At 42.9% G+C, this 17,171-nt stretch overlaps 1 protein-coding gene across 1 annotated transcript; it reads left to right on the top strand.

Moving 5' to 3' along the window:
* Positions 1 to 7,792: 7,792 nt before the first annotated feature.
* On the top strand, positions 7,793 to 16,847 carry LOC117433554 (G protein-activated inward rectifier potassium channel 4-like). Its single transcript, XM_059010805.1, has 4 exons — positions 7,793 to 8,694; positions 10,198 to 10,316; positions 10,859 to 11,705; positions 14,763 to 16,847. Exons 2-4 carry the CDS (start codon positions 10,230 to 10,232, stop codon positions 15,053 to 15,055), a joined length of 1,227 nt encoding a protein of 408 aa, XP_058866788.1. The 5' UTR covers positions 7,793 to 8,694; positions 10,198 to 10,229; the 3' UTR covers positions 15,056 to 16,847.
* Positions 16,848 to 17,171: the final 324 nt, after the last annotated feature.

The raw sequence follows: 17,171 nt of genomic DNA, 5'->3' as shown, positions 1-17,171 counted from the left end.
CAAGTGCCGCTCAGAAAGTAAGCCCCTCGTAACTGAGCAAAACATTACTAGCCAAACAACACCTCCCTCTCTCTCTCTCTCTCTCTCTCTCTCTCTCTCTCTCTCTCTCTGAAACAGACGGGCAGGCATTCTCAAAGTACAACAACTCTCTCTCTCTCTTTCTCTCCTCCCCGGACAACAAGAGTGGTTATTTAAAGCTAGAGTCGCCCTGACACGAACATTAGCGCTCCCTCCTAAAGGGGAGGCAGGTAGGGAACCGAATCAGGAGCGAAGGCCGGTCCTCGAGAGACTCTAACCCAGGACCCGTTTTTACTTAATGGTCTGCTTTCTCGTCTCTCAGCGGCAATGGGAGAGCGACAGACCCACTAAAGGCACCTCTTAGCACTCATTACCGGTAATGTCCTCTTGTTCACCGGCACCCACGCACAGCAGCAGCCCCCGAATTTATCTCAAGTTGAGCGCACTAATGGCGTGTTACATAACGCGCTGCTGTCTAACTCAAAGTACGGGCCCAAATGGGTAATGGGAATAATCCTCTGTGCTATGTGGGCAATTTATACAGGAGCACGAGGTCTGAGTTTGCCGGAACGTGTCAGTTGTTAGATATTTTTTAATTGCTCAAAGTCTCGCAATGGGGATACAGTGAAGGTGGGCGCGTCTGAATAAAGTTAACATATTGAATCACTATACCGCTTTGTAGTTTTCCGTATATTTTCAAAAACACATTGAAAAAAAAAAAAGTGACATTTCCAAATCTAAACATGAAATACTCACTGTACCACTATTATGACTTCCGGTAGACTTTTGCGATATCATTTTGTAGTTTATTTGATTACATGATGTTAAATAAAATATCTATTAATATATATATATATTAGCAGACGCCCTTATCCAGGGCGATTTACAATTGTTACAAGATATCACATTATTTTTACATACAATTCCCCATTTATACAGTTGGGTTTTTACTGGAGCAATCTAGGTAAAGTACCTTGCTCAAGGGTACAGCAGCAGTGTCCCCCACCTGGGATTGAACCCACGACCCTCCGGTCAAGAGTCTAGAGCCCTAACCACTACTCCACACTATATATATATATATATATACATAATTTTTATATATATATATATATATATATATATATATATATATATATATATATATATATATATATGTCTCGATTCAAAATTCTAGGTGATGCTAAACACTTGTCGAGAGCTGTAGTGTTTTTTTTGTTGTCTGTTTGCCGCGCCTGTGTTCTCCCTTCTGAAACGAGTTGGGACAGATGGCACAGTTGGAGGAGCCAGACAGAAGCAGATGATTTCACATAGCAAGCCGGGGGGGGTGTGTGGGTGTGATCCATACAAACGGCTCAAGAGCTTTAATATCTTCATACGTTCAGATACACCGAGATTACAACAGCTGCTTTTGTGTAGGAAAAGAAAAAAAAAACTCAACGGAAATATGACAGACAAGCCTCAAGGTCAAGATTTTCAACAAATGATTTTCCTTTTTTTAAAAAAAAAATGTGTCTGTCTGTCTGTCTGTCTGTACCTACACTGTGAACTCGATAACTGCCTTGATTTTTCATCACTCTTCTTATCCTTTGCTCCTCTGCCCGTGTCGGATGGCATCTGGCTAGAATCCGATGGACTCTTAATTATTTACAGCTTGTGTTCTTAACTGACAACCCGAGCTGTCAACACATTTTCCATTAGAAATCGAGTTGTAAAATAGACCACTGATCTGTTTCCAGCAATTCAGTTGTCGACTAGAATTGACAATAGAAATTGCTCGTGTATCTCCGGCCTAAGGAATGGTATGTTAGGACTGTTATTTTTATTTTTTTAATTTTTTTATAAGCCCATTTTAAATGATTAAATCAAGTTTGTAGTTAATGAAAAACATTTGGATTGAGAGAATGTTCATTTTAAAAAAGCAGACCTCTAAAAAGCATTCTTTATTATTTAGCAGACGCCTTTATCCAAGGCGACTTACAGAGACTAGGGTGTGTGAACTATGCATCAGCTGCAGAGTCACTTACAACTACGCCTCACCCTCTGGCTTGCTCAGGGTCACACACAGTGAGTCACCGCAGCCTCCCTAAAGGTTTATAAATCGGCCCAAAATGTTTAAACTCCAATCAGGTTGAACAATTTTATTTAATCTATTCGTGCGGGCGATAGAAATCCGTCTTCATCGGTTTTAACTCTTAGATCAAAACCAGCTCCCTGCGAGTCATCTTTAACAAATAACAAATCCAAACGGCCGCTAGAGGTCAGCATTCGAGTCTGCAATCTGGCGCAAGGACCGCGATGCATGAATCAGATACGGCACAATGGGCTTGCAGCCAGCCCAGCGCTTCTAAAATGCCTTTGAACAGACGCTGTAGCTTCAAGCAGCAGGTGCAGAACTATTCACCACCCCTGCATTAATGACGCACTGTGTGCAGGAGCAGGCAAAGTGTTTGCGTGTAGCATCCTGGGGGCACTGACCCCTGGAACAAATTACACAGATTAAAACGTGCAGGGGTTGGAACGCGCTTGGGTACTGCAACCGCAACGGCACTTCCGTTTCATCTGAAACTAATCGCTTCGCAATCACGTGAGCTGCGATTAGTCGACTACCAGTTTCTGACGTCGACCGTCATGAACCAACCTATAACTTGCCTATAGCTAACTTCCTGGAGCGAGTGACATTTCCCAATGCCACGATGAATGAAAGCAAAAGACAGTCCGTCCCCTGAAAATAAACCTTGTTTGCCGTCTGAACAGATAAACAGACTAATGACAGGATCCCTGTTTATCTGAGCAGATAAACAGACTAATGACAGGATCCCTGTTTATCTGAACAGGGCAGCAGTGTGGAGTAGTGGTTAGGGCTCTGGACTCTTGACCGGAGGGTCGTGGGTTCAATCCCCAGTTGGGGACACTGCTGTTGTACCCTTGAGCAAGGTACTTTACCTAGATTGCTCCAGTAAAAACCCAACTGTATAAATGGGTAATTGTATGTAAAATAATGTGATATCTGTATAATGTGATATCTTGTAACAATTGTAAGTCGCCCTGGATAAGGGCGTCTGCTTAGAAATAAATAATAATAATAATAAACTGACTAATGACAGGATCCCTGTTTATCTGAACAGATAAACAGACTAATGACAGGATCCCAGCCTCCCTCTGTTACATATATATATATATATATATATATGTGTGTGTGTATTGAATGTAATTTTTCTTGACTTTGAAGTGATTGTAGAGATTGAACCGCGTTTATAAAGGTTTGAGTTTTGTTTTTTTAAAATATATTTTTGCTAGCAGCTGAAAAGCCTCGGAAATAGAGGCGAGAGTGTAAAAATGAGAGTGAGCAACCAACGCTCTGGGTTTTTGATCAGCGTAATTATCACCGCATAATTGAGTAGGCCTGTTGAAATGTAAAAGCGGACATTGGGGTCAGCTTAGAGGAGGAGAGAGAGGTCTGTGCAAAATAAACGTGGAAAGAGTGATATTTATAATGAACAAAACTGCAGGCTTACACGGGGTTTGAAACACGTGGGGTGGGGGGGATAAGGATGCGACAATATATCCTTTTATTCCTGCTTATCCCAGTTCCATTAAAGGCGACAGAACATCCGCAGTGCATGTTTTGGTCCGTACTATTAAAAGAAACGATTTCAGTGATGTATCTCCTGGAGACTTTTAATTTACCAGGTTGAGCTAATGTTCTTTTTTTTGACAGAGCCGGGTGATGATTTAGAGTCATCGGCAGACCAGGGGGGAGGTTTAACTCTTAGTAAAGATGTCCAGTCCATCTCACGCTAATCGATATAGCCATTCACTGTATTGACTCGACACACAAACCTCGAAGAGAACAATATGTCACCGATTATTTCCTTCTAAAAAAAAATAACTGCTGCCGCCGCAGTAGGCTGTGTGAACAATTGTCCTTAATAAATCTACAACAAAAATAGAGAGAACAACATTCCTACGTTATAAATTATAAATGGGCAGCAGTGTGGAGTAGCGGTGAGGGCTCTGGACTTTTGACCAGAGGGTCGTGGGTTCAATCCCAGGTGGGGGACACTGCTGCTGTACCCTTGAGCAAGGTACTTTACCTAGATTGCTCCAGTAAAAACCCAACTGTATAAATTGGGAATTGTATGTAGAAATAATGTGATATCTTGTAACAATTGTAAGTCGCCTGGATAAGGGCGTCTGCTAAGAGAGAACTAATAAATTAAGCAAAGCGGTGGTTCTGTCAGGGAACTCGCTTTGACCTCTGAACAAATCGTCCGTCGAATAGCTAGTATCTTATTTTTCCATAAACATTACGTCGAATGAGCGACAAGGAAGGGATTTATCGCTTGCCTCGATCCATTACGTCACCGCTGCGCGTCAGAGTTCGCCTCCTCTTCCCCAGCTTCCATCTGTGTTTTTTGTCTTCGTCTAACTGGGGAGGGCAGCTATCCTGTCCACCTGCCCATGGCCTTCCCTTCGGTCAGCCTCTCCACTTATCTGCGAGTTCATATATGGGTAGGGGAACCTCAAAGGCGAGACCAAAGAATACAGCGTCAAATAGTCTAGTCTGTGTTTTAATAAATAATCTATTGCACGGGTTTAGTAACTAAACTTTGAATACCATTGTGAAGATTGCGTTTCTGTTTTTTCTCCCAATTAAACATTGCATGGGGCAAAGACATATATTATTTATACTGCCTTTGGCCGAGGTCATAGACTCCGAGATTAATTTATAAAACAGTATTGTTATCTCTGTATATCTCTGAATGATTTGCCATCTCTATTACATATTGTATTTAAAATCTTGTTTGGCGTCAGATATTAAGGAGTGTAAATGCGAGCCCCAGTCATATGTCACCGTGTATTTTCCTTCATTCTGCAGACTATCCTGTGTTTTTTCCAGGGCTTCAATGATAAGAGTCTGATTTCCACATTGATTTTATCATTTAATTTCTGCTGGCAATTTCCAACTCTCTTACCCAGTTTGTTTCTAGTACCATATTTATCAGTTTAACTTAATATGCTTTACAATGCTTCCCTATGCTTTACCAGACCTCTCTGTGCTTTACAATGCTTCCCTATGCTTTACCAGACCTCTCTGTACTTTACAATGCTTCCCTATGCTTTACCAGACCTCTCTGTGCTTTACAATGCTTCCCTATGCTTTACCAGACCTCTCTGTGCTTTACAATGCTTCCCTATGCTTTACCAGACCTCTCTGTGCTTTACAATGCTTCCCTATGCTTTACCAGACCTCTCTGTGCTTTACAATGCTTCCCTATGGTTTACCAGACCTCCCTGTGCTTTACAATGCTTCCCTATGCTTTACCAGACCTCTCTGTGCTTTACAATGCTTCCCTATGCTTTACCAGACCTCTCTGTGCTTTACAATGCTTCCCTATGCTTTACCAGACCTCTCTGTGCTTTACAATGCTTCCCTATGCTTTACCAGACCTCTCTGTGCTTTACAATGCTTCCCTATGCTTTACCAGACCTCTCTGTGCTTTACAATGCTTCCCTATGCTTGACCAGACCTCTCTGTGCTTTACAATGCTTCCCTATGCTTTACCAGACCTCTCTGTGCTTTACAATGCTTCCCTATGCCTTACCAGACCTCTCTGTGCTTTACAATGCTTCCCTATGCTTTACCAGACCCCTCTGTGCTTTACAATGCTTCCCTATGCTTTACTCACACCTCTCTGTGCTTTACAATGCTTTCCTATGCCTTACCACACCTCTCTGTGCTTTACAATGCTTCCCTATGCTTGACCAGACCTCTCTGTGCTTTACAATGCTTCCCTATGCTTTACCAGACCTCTCTGTGCCTTACAATGCTTTCCTATGCTTTACCAGACCTCTCTGTGCTTTACAATGCTTGCCTATGCTTTACCACACCTCTCTGTGCTTTACAATGCTTCCCTATGCTTTACCAGACCTCTCTGTGCCTTACAATGCTTTCCTATGCTTTACCAGACCTCTCTGTGCTTTACAATGCTTCCCTATGCTTTACCAGACCTCTCTGTGCTTTACAATGCTTCCCTATGCTTTACCAGACCTCTCTGTGCTTTACAATGCTTCCCTATGCTTTACCAGACCTCTCTGTGCTTTACAATGCTTCCCTATGCTTTACCACACCTCTCTGTGCTTGACAATGCTTTCCCTGTGCTTTATTACACTTTCTCTCGACACCAGGATGATGCCAAAACTAATCTGCTAGTAGCCAGACAATATAGATTGATACATTCGTTTGAGATTTTAATTATGAATATAACCGCTGGGTTTTTATTCTAAAAAATGTATTCTGTTTTAATCATGTATTCCTTATTATGTATTTATGACGTAAAGCCCTTGAGTTTAATTATAACAATTCAACTGAAACAGAAGGGCTCTAATAATCGATTGAGTTCCTTTTAAAAAAATGCTGCTCAGATAGATAGATAGCGATTTCAGCCTCAACAGCATGGCTAGGCGGCCCATCCCATCCCCCTCACCGCTCTCTGTGTGAAGAAGTGTCTCCTTCCCTCTGTCCTAAGTCAGTCTCCAGCGAATTTCCTTCCTTTCCGAGCTATGGTCACTGTTGCAGAAGGCAATGTTATTGGGTTGGGAACTTGGCTGAGATCTGACTTCATGCAGCTACTCGTGTAAATGGTTAAGGATGATGTTTGATTGATTGAATTGCCCCCGCAGGTCCCTGTGAATTAAGACCGTCATTAGTATACCGTCACTATTAGTTCTGAGAACGCTTGAAATGAAACCGAGACAACACTAATGGCCATCAGGAAACAGCACCGGAGGGGAAACAGATTAGTAATCTCACGCACAGACAGATACAGCACACCTCCACGCTGTACAGAGACCACACAACGGATCTGCAAGAAACGCCAGAGACTATCATCATATAGTGGATGTATTATTAACAGTGGAATGGCTTATACAAAGAGTCTGAACTGCGTCGTATATAAGGCCAAGAGTGGTTAGCTGTATGTTATACGACAGCATCCATTTCAGCCTCAATTATTATTTTACCATTGTGTCCTATTCAGAGTTCAGGGTTGGTTTTTTTAAAATTTATTTACTGTTACCTTTTACCCATATATAATTCCAAGAGGCTCATTATTATTATTATTATTATTATTATTATTATTATTATTATTATTATTATTATTATTATTATCTTAGCAGAAAACCTTACCCAGTATTGTGTGTGTGTGTGTGTGTGTGTGTGTGTGTGTGTGTGTGTGTGTGTGTTTGTTTTTAATCGTTTTATATAGCTTTCAGCTCTGTCCAGGAGCTGTTCTTTAGTTCTGGATAGTTGCCATAGACAATACAGGCTAGATCAGACAAAAGTGTCTATGTTAGTAAACCGCAGCGCCATCTAGTGCACAACTATATATTGCCAGCAATACAAAAGGAAACTTCATACCAAAGTAAAGCGGGGGTGTGTCATTATGTACCGGGCAGACAGCTGGAACAGAAGAGCAATACAGTAGCTGCAATTAAAAAAAAAACTCTTAGAATGTTTACACGTCATAAAAGGGTAAGTAAAATCCCAATTCGAAGCTACTTCCATCCAGGGCTTAATCACTAAATACCAGACCACTCCAAATGTTAATTCGGATTGCCGTAAGCAGCGCGTAACTGGAGTCTGAAAGCGGCGCATGTCGGATTAGTGATGTAGCTGGCAGCGCAGGGATCGGAATATCCGCAGGTTACAATGCAATACTGCACGGTGCTGTGAGAGGATAACACAGTATGCGAAGAGACAGCGAGGCGGAGAGAGGGGAAGAGTCGTGAAAGAGGCGGCGCTGCAAAAAAAATATCTGGACTATAATAGAGAGAGAGAGAGAGAGAGAGAGAGAGAGAGAGAGAGAGAGAGAGAGAGAGAGAGAGAGAGAGAGAGAGAGAGAGAGAGAGAGAGAGAGAGAGAGAGAGAGAGAGAGAGAGAGCGTGACAAAGGAGGAGGAAGATGAATTGAAGTCAGTTTGCTGTAGGCGCAGCAGGAGTCCTTAATATTAATTACACTGTGAAATTGTATTGCTTACCATTAGTCTTACAGGTTCCAGCTTTACACACAACTCGCTCTCTCCCGATCCAGAACACAAAAGAGAAAGGCGTTTTGTTATTCTGATTTGGGTTGTGCTTGTGATTATACTGTTTTGTCTCTGCGCCGACAGATGTGATTCGGAAACACTGGTGCGGACCGTGGGCGAAACGGCAACCGACGTAGGAGACACCATCTCCGGCTAGAGCTTTTCTGAACACCCGGAGACGGACAATCTGCCGGGGCAAGTTTATAGAGACCAGCGGGCTATTATTGTGTTTAAAACTAACGGGAAACACCCAAGGACTGGACGACCGGCTCTTTTGTTCACGACGCGGACTTTAATACAACGTGTTTATATATATGTCCTATCCCAATAGCATATCTTAAAACTTAAACTCGCAATATAAAGTGAAATTCTCAAAAATATATATATATAAATGTTTTTCAACTTCCTTAGAAGGTCGTTTTTTTTTCTCTTCTCTATACCAGAGAGGCGTGGATATATCTGACTTATTCCATCATTAGTTCATAAATCAGCCTCTCGCGTCTGTTTTCACAGAAGCTATGCTGCAGAATATCGCCTGAGAAATAGGCACGCTTACGATTTGGAGAGCACGTCCATCATAAGGAAGCAGGTACAGTAAAGACTACATTACATGAATTGCATTATTATATGTGATATCGAGGTTTTGTGATGTGGGTGCAATGCGCGTGTTCATCATTTTGCATAGTTTGCTTTGTGAATATTTCACTGCGTACCCGAAACACCGCACTCTGTTGTCGGCAATGATCTGGAAATCGTTCCCCTGACTCGTGCGTCTCGCTCGGTGCTGTACTGAACGGGACGGCGGTACAGAGCCCGGAGCGGTAGCGCTCTGGTGTGTAGATGAGATCCACATGTTACAAACAGTGTTAATGTGTGATGATAAACTATGCGCACTGGCAATACTGTAGGGTCGCTGGACAAGCAATTAAGACGTAGATAGATAGATAGATAGATAGATAGATAGATAGATAGATAGATAGATAGATAGATAGATAGATAGATAGATAGATAGATAGATAGATAGTCAGTCAGTCAGAAAGGCGTTGAATTCGTGTACTGGAGATTAAACGTTTAGGTATTAAACATACATCTTATGCAATGGATTCTAAACATTTTTTTACATAGTAAAAAAAAGGGATTGATTAAATTATATATATATATATATATATATATATATATATATATATATATATATATATATATATATAACGGTATTACGCGTTATTGATGCGTTTAAAAGAAGAATGAAAATAAACTAAACTCCGAAATCTTTCGCCAGTAACCCACCTTGGTTGATGTTTGAAATTTCATGACCCATATATAATTTTTTTAACAAATTGTCTCCCAGCAAAACCACACTAATCTAGAAACAGTTAAACGCGGGTGAGATAAAAGTCTCCCTTCACGTCCGCTCTTTAATACGCGTTAATGTATTAGCTTGCCAACTCCGTGCGGCCTCGCATTATAAACTCATTATAATTTATTGTGAAACGGGGAGATGAAAGACAGGCTATTTATTTTGTTTAATCCGCTGTCTGCGCTTATTAAAGTCCTGCCCTGAAGACTCGCACCGGCATCTCCGGGACACGTTGTATATCATTTTAAAGATTTTTTTTTGTTTTTTTAATAGTTCAACTAATCATTTTTCATCTTGTGTTTAGAACATACAGCTTAAACCTCCTCTTATTTGAGAAATTTGTCATTTTTTGGCGTTTTTTTTTTTTTTTTAACTGGCATCTGCCTGTTATGATACCTTAGGCTAATTTTTTGTTAACCTGCAAAAGTTAAGTCTAAATGCTACCTCTGTTATTCTGCAAACGTACCCCTTTCAGATGCTTTTAAGACGCCTTAATATCAAATTAAGCGCAGGGGCGGTCAAAGTCAACCCTTCCAGACCTGGTCTTCGTTCCATCCGTGTTCTAAACGGTTTAATTGAACCAGTTCAGCCACCATCGAGACCCTGAACTCGTGCATGATCCCACTGTACCTGTTAAACAAGCCTGGGGTGGAGTAATGTCCCGCCAGGTCCGGGATTGATTGGGACACTCCTCTGCCTCGCGGGTGCGTGTCCATCACATTCTTTCTGTCTCAGTTGCAGAGTTCGGGAGGGTCCTGCACGCAGAGATGAGCAGCGTGAAGGGGTTCACGGGGCAGGGCGTGGAGAACCGCAGCGCGAAGCTGTCCAAGCACTGGGACGCCCCCAAGGAAAAGGTCAGCCTACAGTCCTGTGCACTGCCTCACCTCTCCGAATAGAAACCAGCTCCAGCCGTACCGAAAACTACCGAGACCGGCACTGCGCAGGTCACCATCGAGCGGTCTGTACGCTGCAGCTGCTGTAATAGCTCAGGGTGTGCAGCAGTGTAATAGAAAACAATGTTATCCAAATAAACCAAATTTAATTTAAATGGTAGAGAAATAAATCACTGGGCTGCAGTGTGGAAGGCAGAGAGTAGCTTAGTGGTGTGTATATATATATATATAATTTCTTAGTGGACGCCCTTATCCAGGGCAACTTACAATTGTTACAATATATTACATTACATACAATTACCCATTTATACAGTTGGGTTTTTACTGGAGCAATCTAGGTAAAGTACCTTGCTCAAGGGTACAGCAGCAGTGTCCCCCCACCTGGGATTGAACCCACGACCCTCCGATCAAGAGTCCAGAGCCCTAACCACTACTCCACACTGCTGCCCTGTAGCCTATATATACACATACGTACATGACAGCGCCCCCTGTCTGTGTTTCAGGTGCCCACGAGCCGCACGCTGGTGGTGGCGGGCAGCGGCGATCCCGGGAAGAAGCGGCGGCAGCGCTACGTGGAGAAGGACGGCAAGTGCAACGTGCACCACGGCAACGTGCGCGAGACCTACCGCTACCTGACCGACATCTTCACCACCCTGGTGGACCTGCGGTGGCGTTTGAACCTGCTGGTCTTCACCTTGGTCTACACCAGCACCTGGGTCTTCTTCGGCTTCATCTGGTGGCTCATCGCTTACATCCGTGGGGACCTGGATCACACCGAGGACCACGAGTGGACGCCGTGCGTGAACAACCTCAACGGCTTCGTCTCGGCTTTCCTGTTCTCCATCGAGACCGAAACCACCATCGGCTACGGCTACCGGGTCATCACGGACAAGTGCCCCGAAGGCATCGCCCTGCTGCTGGTCCAGGCCATCCTGGGCTCCATCGTGAACGCCTTCATGGTGGGATGCATGTTTGTGAAGATCTCCCAGCCCAACAAGAGGGCCGAGACGCTGATGTTCTCCCACAAGGCGGTGGTGTCTGTGCGGGACGGGAAGCTGTGTCTCATGTTCAGAGTGGGGGACCTGCGCAACTCTCACATCGTGGAGGCTTCCATCCGGGCCAAGCTCATCCGGTCCAAGCAGACCAAGGAAGGGGAGTTCATCCCTTTGAACCAGACGGACATCAACGTGGGCTTCGACACGGGAGACGACCGCCTCTTCCTGGTGTCGCCGCTCATCATCTCGCACGAGTTCAACGAGCTCAGCCCCTTTTGGGAGATCTCGCAGGCCCAGCTGGAGAAAGAGGAGTTTGAGATAGTCGTCATCCTGGAGGGGATGGTGGAGGCTACGGGTGAGTGAGAAACCATTACTGCTGTACCCGGGGACGGGAATAAGACTCCATTCGCGGAGCAGTTCGATCCATTCCTGGATTTACTGAAGACACACCCGAGCTTGTTATCTATACAGCTGTGAGCAAAAGTTTTGCATTGCCCTATAGAATTAACCAATGTTGCTTCATAAAGTCGAATGAAACCTGATGAATGATGTTAACATATTGAATTAATATTTTTAAAAAAAGCTAATTTAAGAGTGAAGAAACACTTTGAAAACTTGGCTCTGTGTGTCTCTAAAACGATCCTTAGCATGGATTTGTAAGAAAGAAAATCAATCGTGTCTGTTTCCTAACCCGTGTGCTGCGGGTTGTATACAGCATACTGAAGAAATTAAACTATTGATCACTAAGGTCTTGTAGTTTGGCGGGGGGTGGAGCGCTCCAGGGCTGTAATTAGACCTGACGAATCGATTCTAAGCATCTTTACGCAGGATTTCTGAACGGCTTTTTTATCGACCAGTTAAGTCTTTTTTTAAAACGGTTTGTTTTTTTCTCCCACGTGACAAGTTCTGGGTTTGACGTCTCATGAGACGCAGATCGGCACTGTGTTAACATTATTCACACTGGATTGATTACTGCTAATTAATCGTTCAGCACCACTAGTGTGTGAGAGTACACTAATAACAAGGGCGCTCAAAGGAGAGAGAAAAAAAACGCTGGGCTGCAGTGTGGAAGGCAGCGGGTTTGAGTAGCTCAGTGGTTAGAGAAAGAGCTGGGCTGCAGTGTGGAAGGCAGTGGGTTTGAGTAGCTCAGTGGTTAGAGAAAACGCTGGGCTGCAGTGTGGAAGGCAGTGGGTTTGAGTAGCTCAGTGGTTAGAGAAAGAGCTGGGCTGCAGTGTGGAAGGCAGTGGGTTTGAGTAGCTCAGTGGTTAGAGAAAGAGCTGGGCTGCAGTGTGGAAGGCAGTGGGTTTGATTTATATGGGGAAAGAACCTCATTATTTTCACATTTAGATTTCTGATTTAGCTGACTGCAGTTCTAAATAGAACCACAAGGTGGCACAAAGCGCCCACTCCTGCTACAGCATGTAATGTGGGGAATGGATTTTGATCTGCTGTTTGTCAAACTTTGAAAGCGTTGAGAGAGATTTACAGTCGAAACGTTTGTTTTGTTATTTATTTTAGTGTTTCTAAATTTAAAACTATTGGGAGTGTTCAATAGTTTGGATTGATTTAGTCAAATCTCCAGGGGCCGGTTTGTCAAAATTTGTAATCTGAATAACAAGTGATCCGGATTTTGTAAACCTATATTTTGTGGTTCAGATTACTTTTCAAAAACCGGATTTCGTAAATCGTAATTTATTTATAATCTGGATGCATGTAAAAAAAAAAAAAAATAACAAAACAAGACAAACAAATAAAATAAAAAACAATGATCCAGATAAAAATAAACTCTTTCACAAACTACATGATTACAAATTTTGAAAAACCGCCCCCTATTAAAATACAATTGGACCAAATAATAATAATAATAATAATAATAATAATAATAATAATAATATATGTTAAAGTATAGCATTTTTTTTAAGATATGAAATGTGCAGTTTTGAAAGAACCACATATACTAGGTAAAGCAAACATGTATTTTACATTTTAAAACATGAGATCTATTACTACAATAGGCTAAAAAAAAAATACTCCGTTTACGAGCCGTGCTTTCAGTTAGCGTGGCGCTTCCTCCTGGGTGACTGCCCCACCCCTTCAATCAGACGATTCCCCTCTTGACTGACATGCTTTGACCCAGGTGACACTGCTAAGGTTTGAAGACCCAGGAAGTGAAGCAGCAACAGAAGGCAAGGCTAGCAAATCTTGATCTCTTTAGCCTCGTGTAGTACCAGATGTCTGTTGCAATAACAGGTACGATTCGGGGGGAATTATTTTGTCGGCTACAATGGCTTTAAAGGGAAGGTTATTTTAGCCACACTCCAGTGCCAAAGCGCTCAGTCACTCATCTTCTACTCGTATAACCTGAAAGATCTTGTAATGCAGCTTTCTAAAGTAATTGGTTTTTGAGGCATCTTTCAAAGGGATTCCTGACGCCACTAAATTGGATTTGGAGATATCCTGCAGTCCATTTCCTCCATCTGTAAATGAATTGCAGTCATCTGGAATGGAAAGAAAAGTACTCTTGCTCAAATTATTTATGAAAGGAACATACAGCGAGTGATGTGCTGGAGTTGTATCTGTCTGTTCACATATGTGTGTTGGTTTGTATGTATCTAAAAGCTGCCAGCGTCCCACAGTTATGTTCTAAAATACATTGACAATTCTGTTTAAAATTCAGTATGACCCTTATAAAAGTTTTCCCATAGTTATACCTCTGCATTTACCATGCTTTACCAGACCTCTCTGTGCTTTACAATGCTTCCCTATGCTTCACCAGACATCTCTGTGCTTTACAATGCTTCCCTGTGCTTTACCAGACCTCTCTGTGCTTTACAATGCTTCCCTATGCTTTACCAGACCTCTCTATGCTTTACAATACTTCCCTATGCTTTACCAGACCTCTCTGTGCTTCACAATACTTCCCTATGCTTTACCAGACCTCTCTGTGCTTTACAATACTTCCCTATGCTTTACCAGACCTCTCTGTGCTTTACAATGCTTCCCTATGCTTTACCAGACCTCTCTGTGCTTTACAATGCTGATTAGTCAACTACCAGTTTCTGCCCTTAAAGCTAACCGCAGAATTTTTTGCGTAGTATTTTTGTAGTTCTCCCATGTGTGTACCGTAGTTTGCCCTGGTTTGCCCTGTTTATTAATATGCTTTACCACGCCTCGCTATTCTTTACCATGCTTTCACTGTGCTTGATTACACTTTGCTGTGCTTTTACTGTGGGGAAACTTTTTTGTTTATAAGGGTTAGTTTACCCCGGCTTGTTATTTTTTTTATTATGCTTTAGCATACCTCTGTGCTTTCACTGTGCTTGATTACACTTGGGCTGTGCGGAGGCTATGGTTGCTGTGTTTTGTTCTTGCCCTCGGTTATGTAACCCTCTGTGCGCGCTGTCGTTGACAGGGATGACTTGCCAGGCGCGCAGCTCCTACCTGAACTCGGAGGTGATGTGGGGGCAGCGTTTCATGCCTGTGCTGACCCTGGAGGAGGGCTTCTATGAGGTCGACTACGACACCTTCCACAGCACCTACGAGACCCCCACCCCCTCCTGCTCCGCCAAGGAGCTGTCCGAGCTGGACGCCCCCCCAGGGAACCCCCCTAGACTGCCCCGCAGCCAGGAGGAGGCAGAGAGGGGGGACACCCAGGACTTCATCAACGGAGACGTCAACAGAATGGAGAAAGGACACCCTGAATGAGACAATGCAATACAACACAGTATAGCACAAAACAATACAGTACAATGAAAATGTATTTTTATTCACCTCCATGGCATCCCATCACGCTGTACAAAAGAGCTCCTTTGCACAGTACACTCCGGCTGCAGCTGGTTATAGTAAAGCACATGTGAAATAAAAATGTTTTCGTAAATTAGTTTTAAAACAATCCAATGTTTCAACCTGCCTAACGATGTGAACCGGAATACTTCTCAACGGATATATGGAGTTGGTAGTACTTGGAGACAGGATGGCCCTAATCCAGGAAGACCCTGATCAGTTTTTACGTCAAAACACTCAAATCAGTTTGGTAGCTCTTTTGGTAACCCATGTAAGGGCCTGAGCACTGGAGCAGCGTGTTGAGAACGATAAGTGTGAGAAAGCAGTCTGGGAGCTGCCGTTGTGTTATATATCAGGGGTCTCCAGCCCTGGTCCTGGAGAGCTTACAGGGGCTTCTGCTTTTCATTTTCAACCAAGCTTTCAGTTACTTCATGAACCAGTTATTGGCTGAATCAGTCAAGATGAACAGGTGCTCCAGATCTTTAGCCATTGATGATGTAAAGACAGCTTGAAAACCTGCAGGACTGGGGCTCTCCAGGACCAGGACCGGTCACCCCTGCTGTACGGGAACACAAGAGATAATGTATAAACAAGAGGAGGCCGTCTGAACCGTCAGCGCTCGTCCGGGTCTGAGCAGCTGATCTGAAACAGGATTCCCAAGATTCGGAAGATACCTTAAGACTTCGGTCTAGTTTTATCCACAGGACTTTAAAGACCATTAAGGTGTGACGTAGTTGAAAGGTGATTAGGGTATCGTGTGCCTTTCTTATGATTGCCCTTATTAGAGTTGCTGTGCACATTTCTATACATTTCTGGACAACAGATGCAGCTTCCTGCGTTAGATGCTGCAACGTTATATTTAGTTTTATTGTGGTGACAGGCAAATCAAAGTTATCATTACATAAACACGCAGACTTCCATTGATTTTTTATAGCTTGCTGTACAGTACGAACTAAAACATGACTCAGACGTACCGGCAGTTTGACAAACTGTAATTTTCAATTTTCTTCTCTGTGGTAGTATTGTTTTACGGTGTGACAGTGTATTTTCTAACAGGGCTGTTCTGAAGCTAGTTTGTTTAGAGCGCTTCCCTTTAAGAAACGTCAGTTCACGGGGCCTCAGTACAGCAGCCAGAACGCCAGCGTCTCCGGGTGCGAGGAAAATTCGCTTCCACTTCGGCTTTAAAAAAAAAAAAAAAAAAAAAATCGCTCAATGCAGAAGTGACTTGTTCGTCGCCATTGCGTGGTACTCGATTGTAAAGGTGAGGGAAGGACAGGTTTTCTTCATTTTGAAATCCACATATTAAAAAAGCAGCATGTTTGGGTGTATTGAATACCTGCTGACAGTGCTGGTTAAGCCAGTCCATTTAAAAAAAAAAAAAAACCCTGAACTGTAAGGCTTGCAAAAAGCAGCTGTTTATTGTCCCAATTATTCTCGACTCCCCTGCTCGTCAGCGGTGGCTGGAATTGTCCGCAGGGATCGTTTTGAAGACATTTCCTTCTTAAATGAATAACAAATGAAAGCACTGTAAGAGCACAATGCTAATATCGGAGCACCGCTGAGGATGCTGCGAAAGCTAATAGGAGGTGAGAAAATGACTTGCCAAGCTTAGGTTAGTCCAATTGAAGTAGATTTAGTTTCCACTTCCTGCAGTCTCATCTGATGGTATAGCAGATTTTAATGGAGACCAAAAAAAAAAAAAACACCTTTGTTTTGACAAGTATTGTGCAGCATTTACCTGTGTGTGATTTTACAGCTGTGGTGTTCACTGCTCATTATATCAAGAGCTGTACTATAGGTCTGTAAATAAACTGTCCCATTAGCATCGAAAGACACTCTCTCATTGCGCGCTATGTTGTGTTTTTGTAGCTGTTTTTCTTTCTTTTTTTTAAATAAAAGGTCAGTGAAATGTGTCTCATTTATGTTCCTGGATGGATGTCAATGATGGCATAGTTGACCTCTGTCAATTACACTTGTAAAATAAGATCACCGTTGCCGACTGGATGGGGAGGGGGAGGAGACCCTGACACCGTGCAGA

This window comes from Acipenser ruthenus, chromosome 41, assembly GCF_902713425.1.
Source record: "Acipenser ruthenus chromosome 41, fAciRut3.2 maternal haplotype, whole genome shotgun sequence".
Classification (NCBI taxonomy): Eukaryota; Metazoa; Chordata; class Actinopteri; order Acipenseriformes; family Acipenseridae; genus Acipenser; species Acipenser ruthenus.
This window is presented reverse-complemented; position numbering and strand designations above follow the sequence as displayed.

Bases quoted from the DNA above. Each gene is read 5' to 3' on its own strand.
- LOC117433554 (XM_059010805.1), top strand. From the start codon at position 10,230: ATGAGCAGCGTGAAGGGGTTCACGGGGCAGGGCGTGGAGAACCGCAGC. The intron at 10,317-10,858 runs GTCAGCCTACAG...TCTGTGTTTCAG, and splicing joins GGGACGCCCCCAAGGAAAAG to GTGCCCACGAGCCGCACGCT. The intron at 11,706-14,762 runs GTGAGTGAGAAA...TGTCGTTGACAG, and splicing joins GGGGATGGTGGAGGCTACGG to GGATGACTTGCCAGGCGCGC.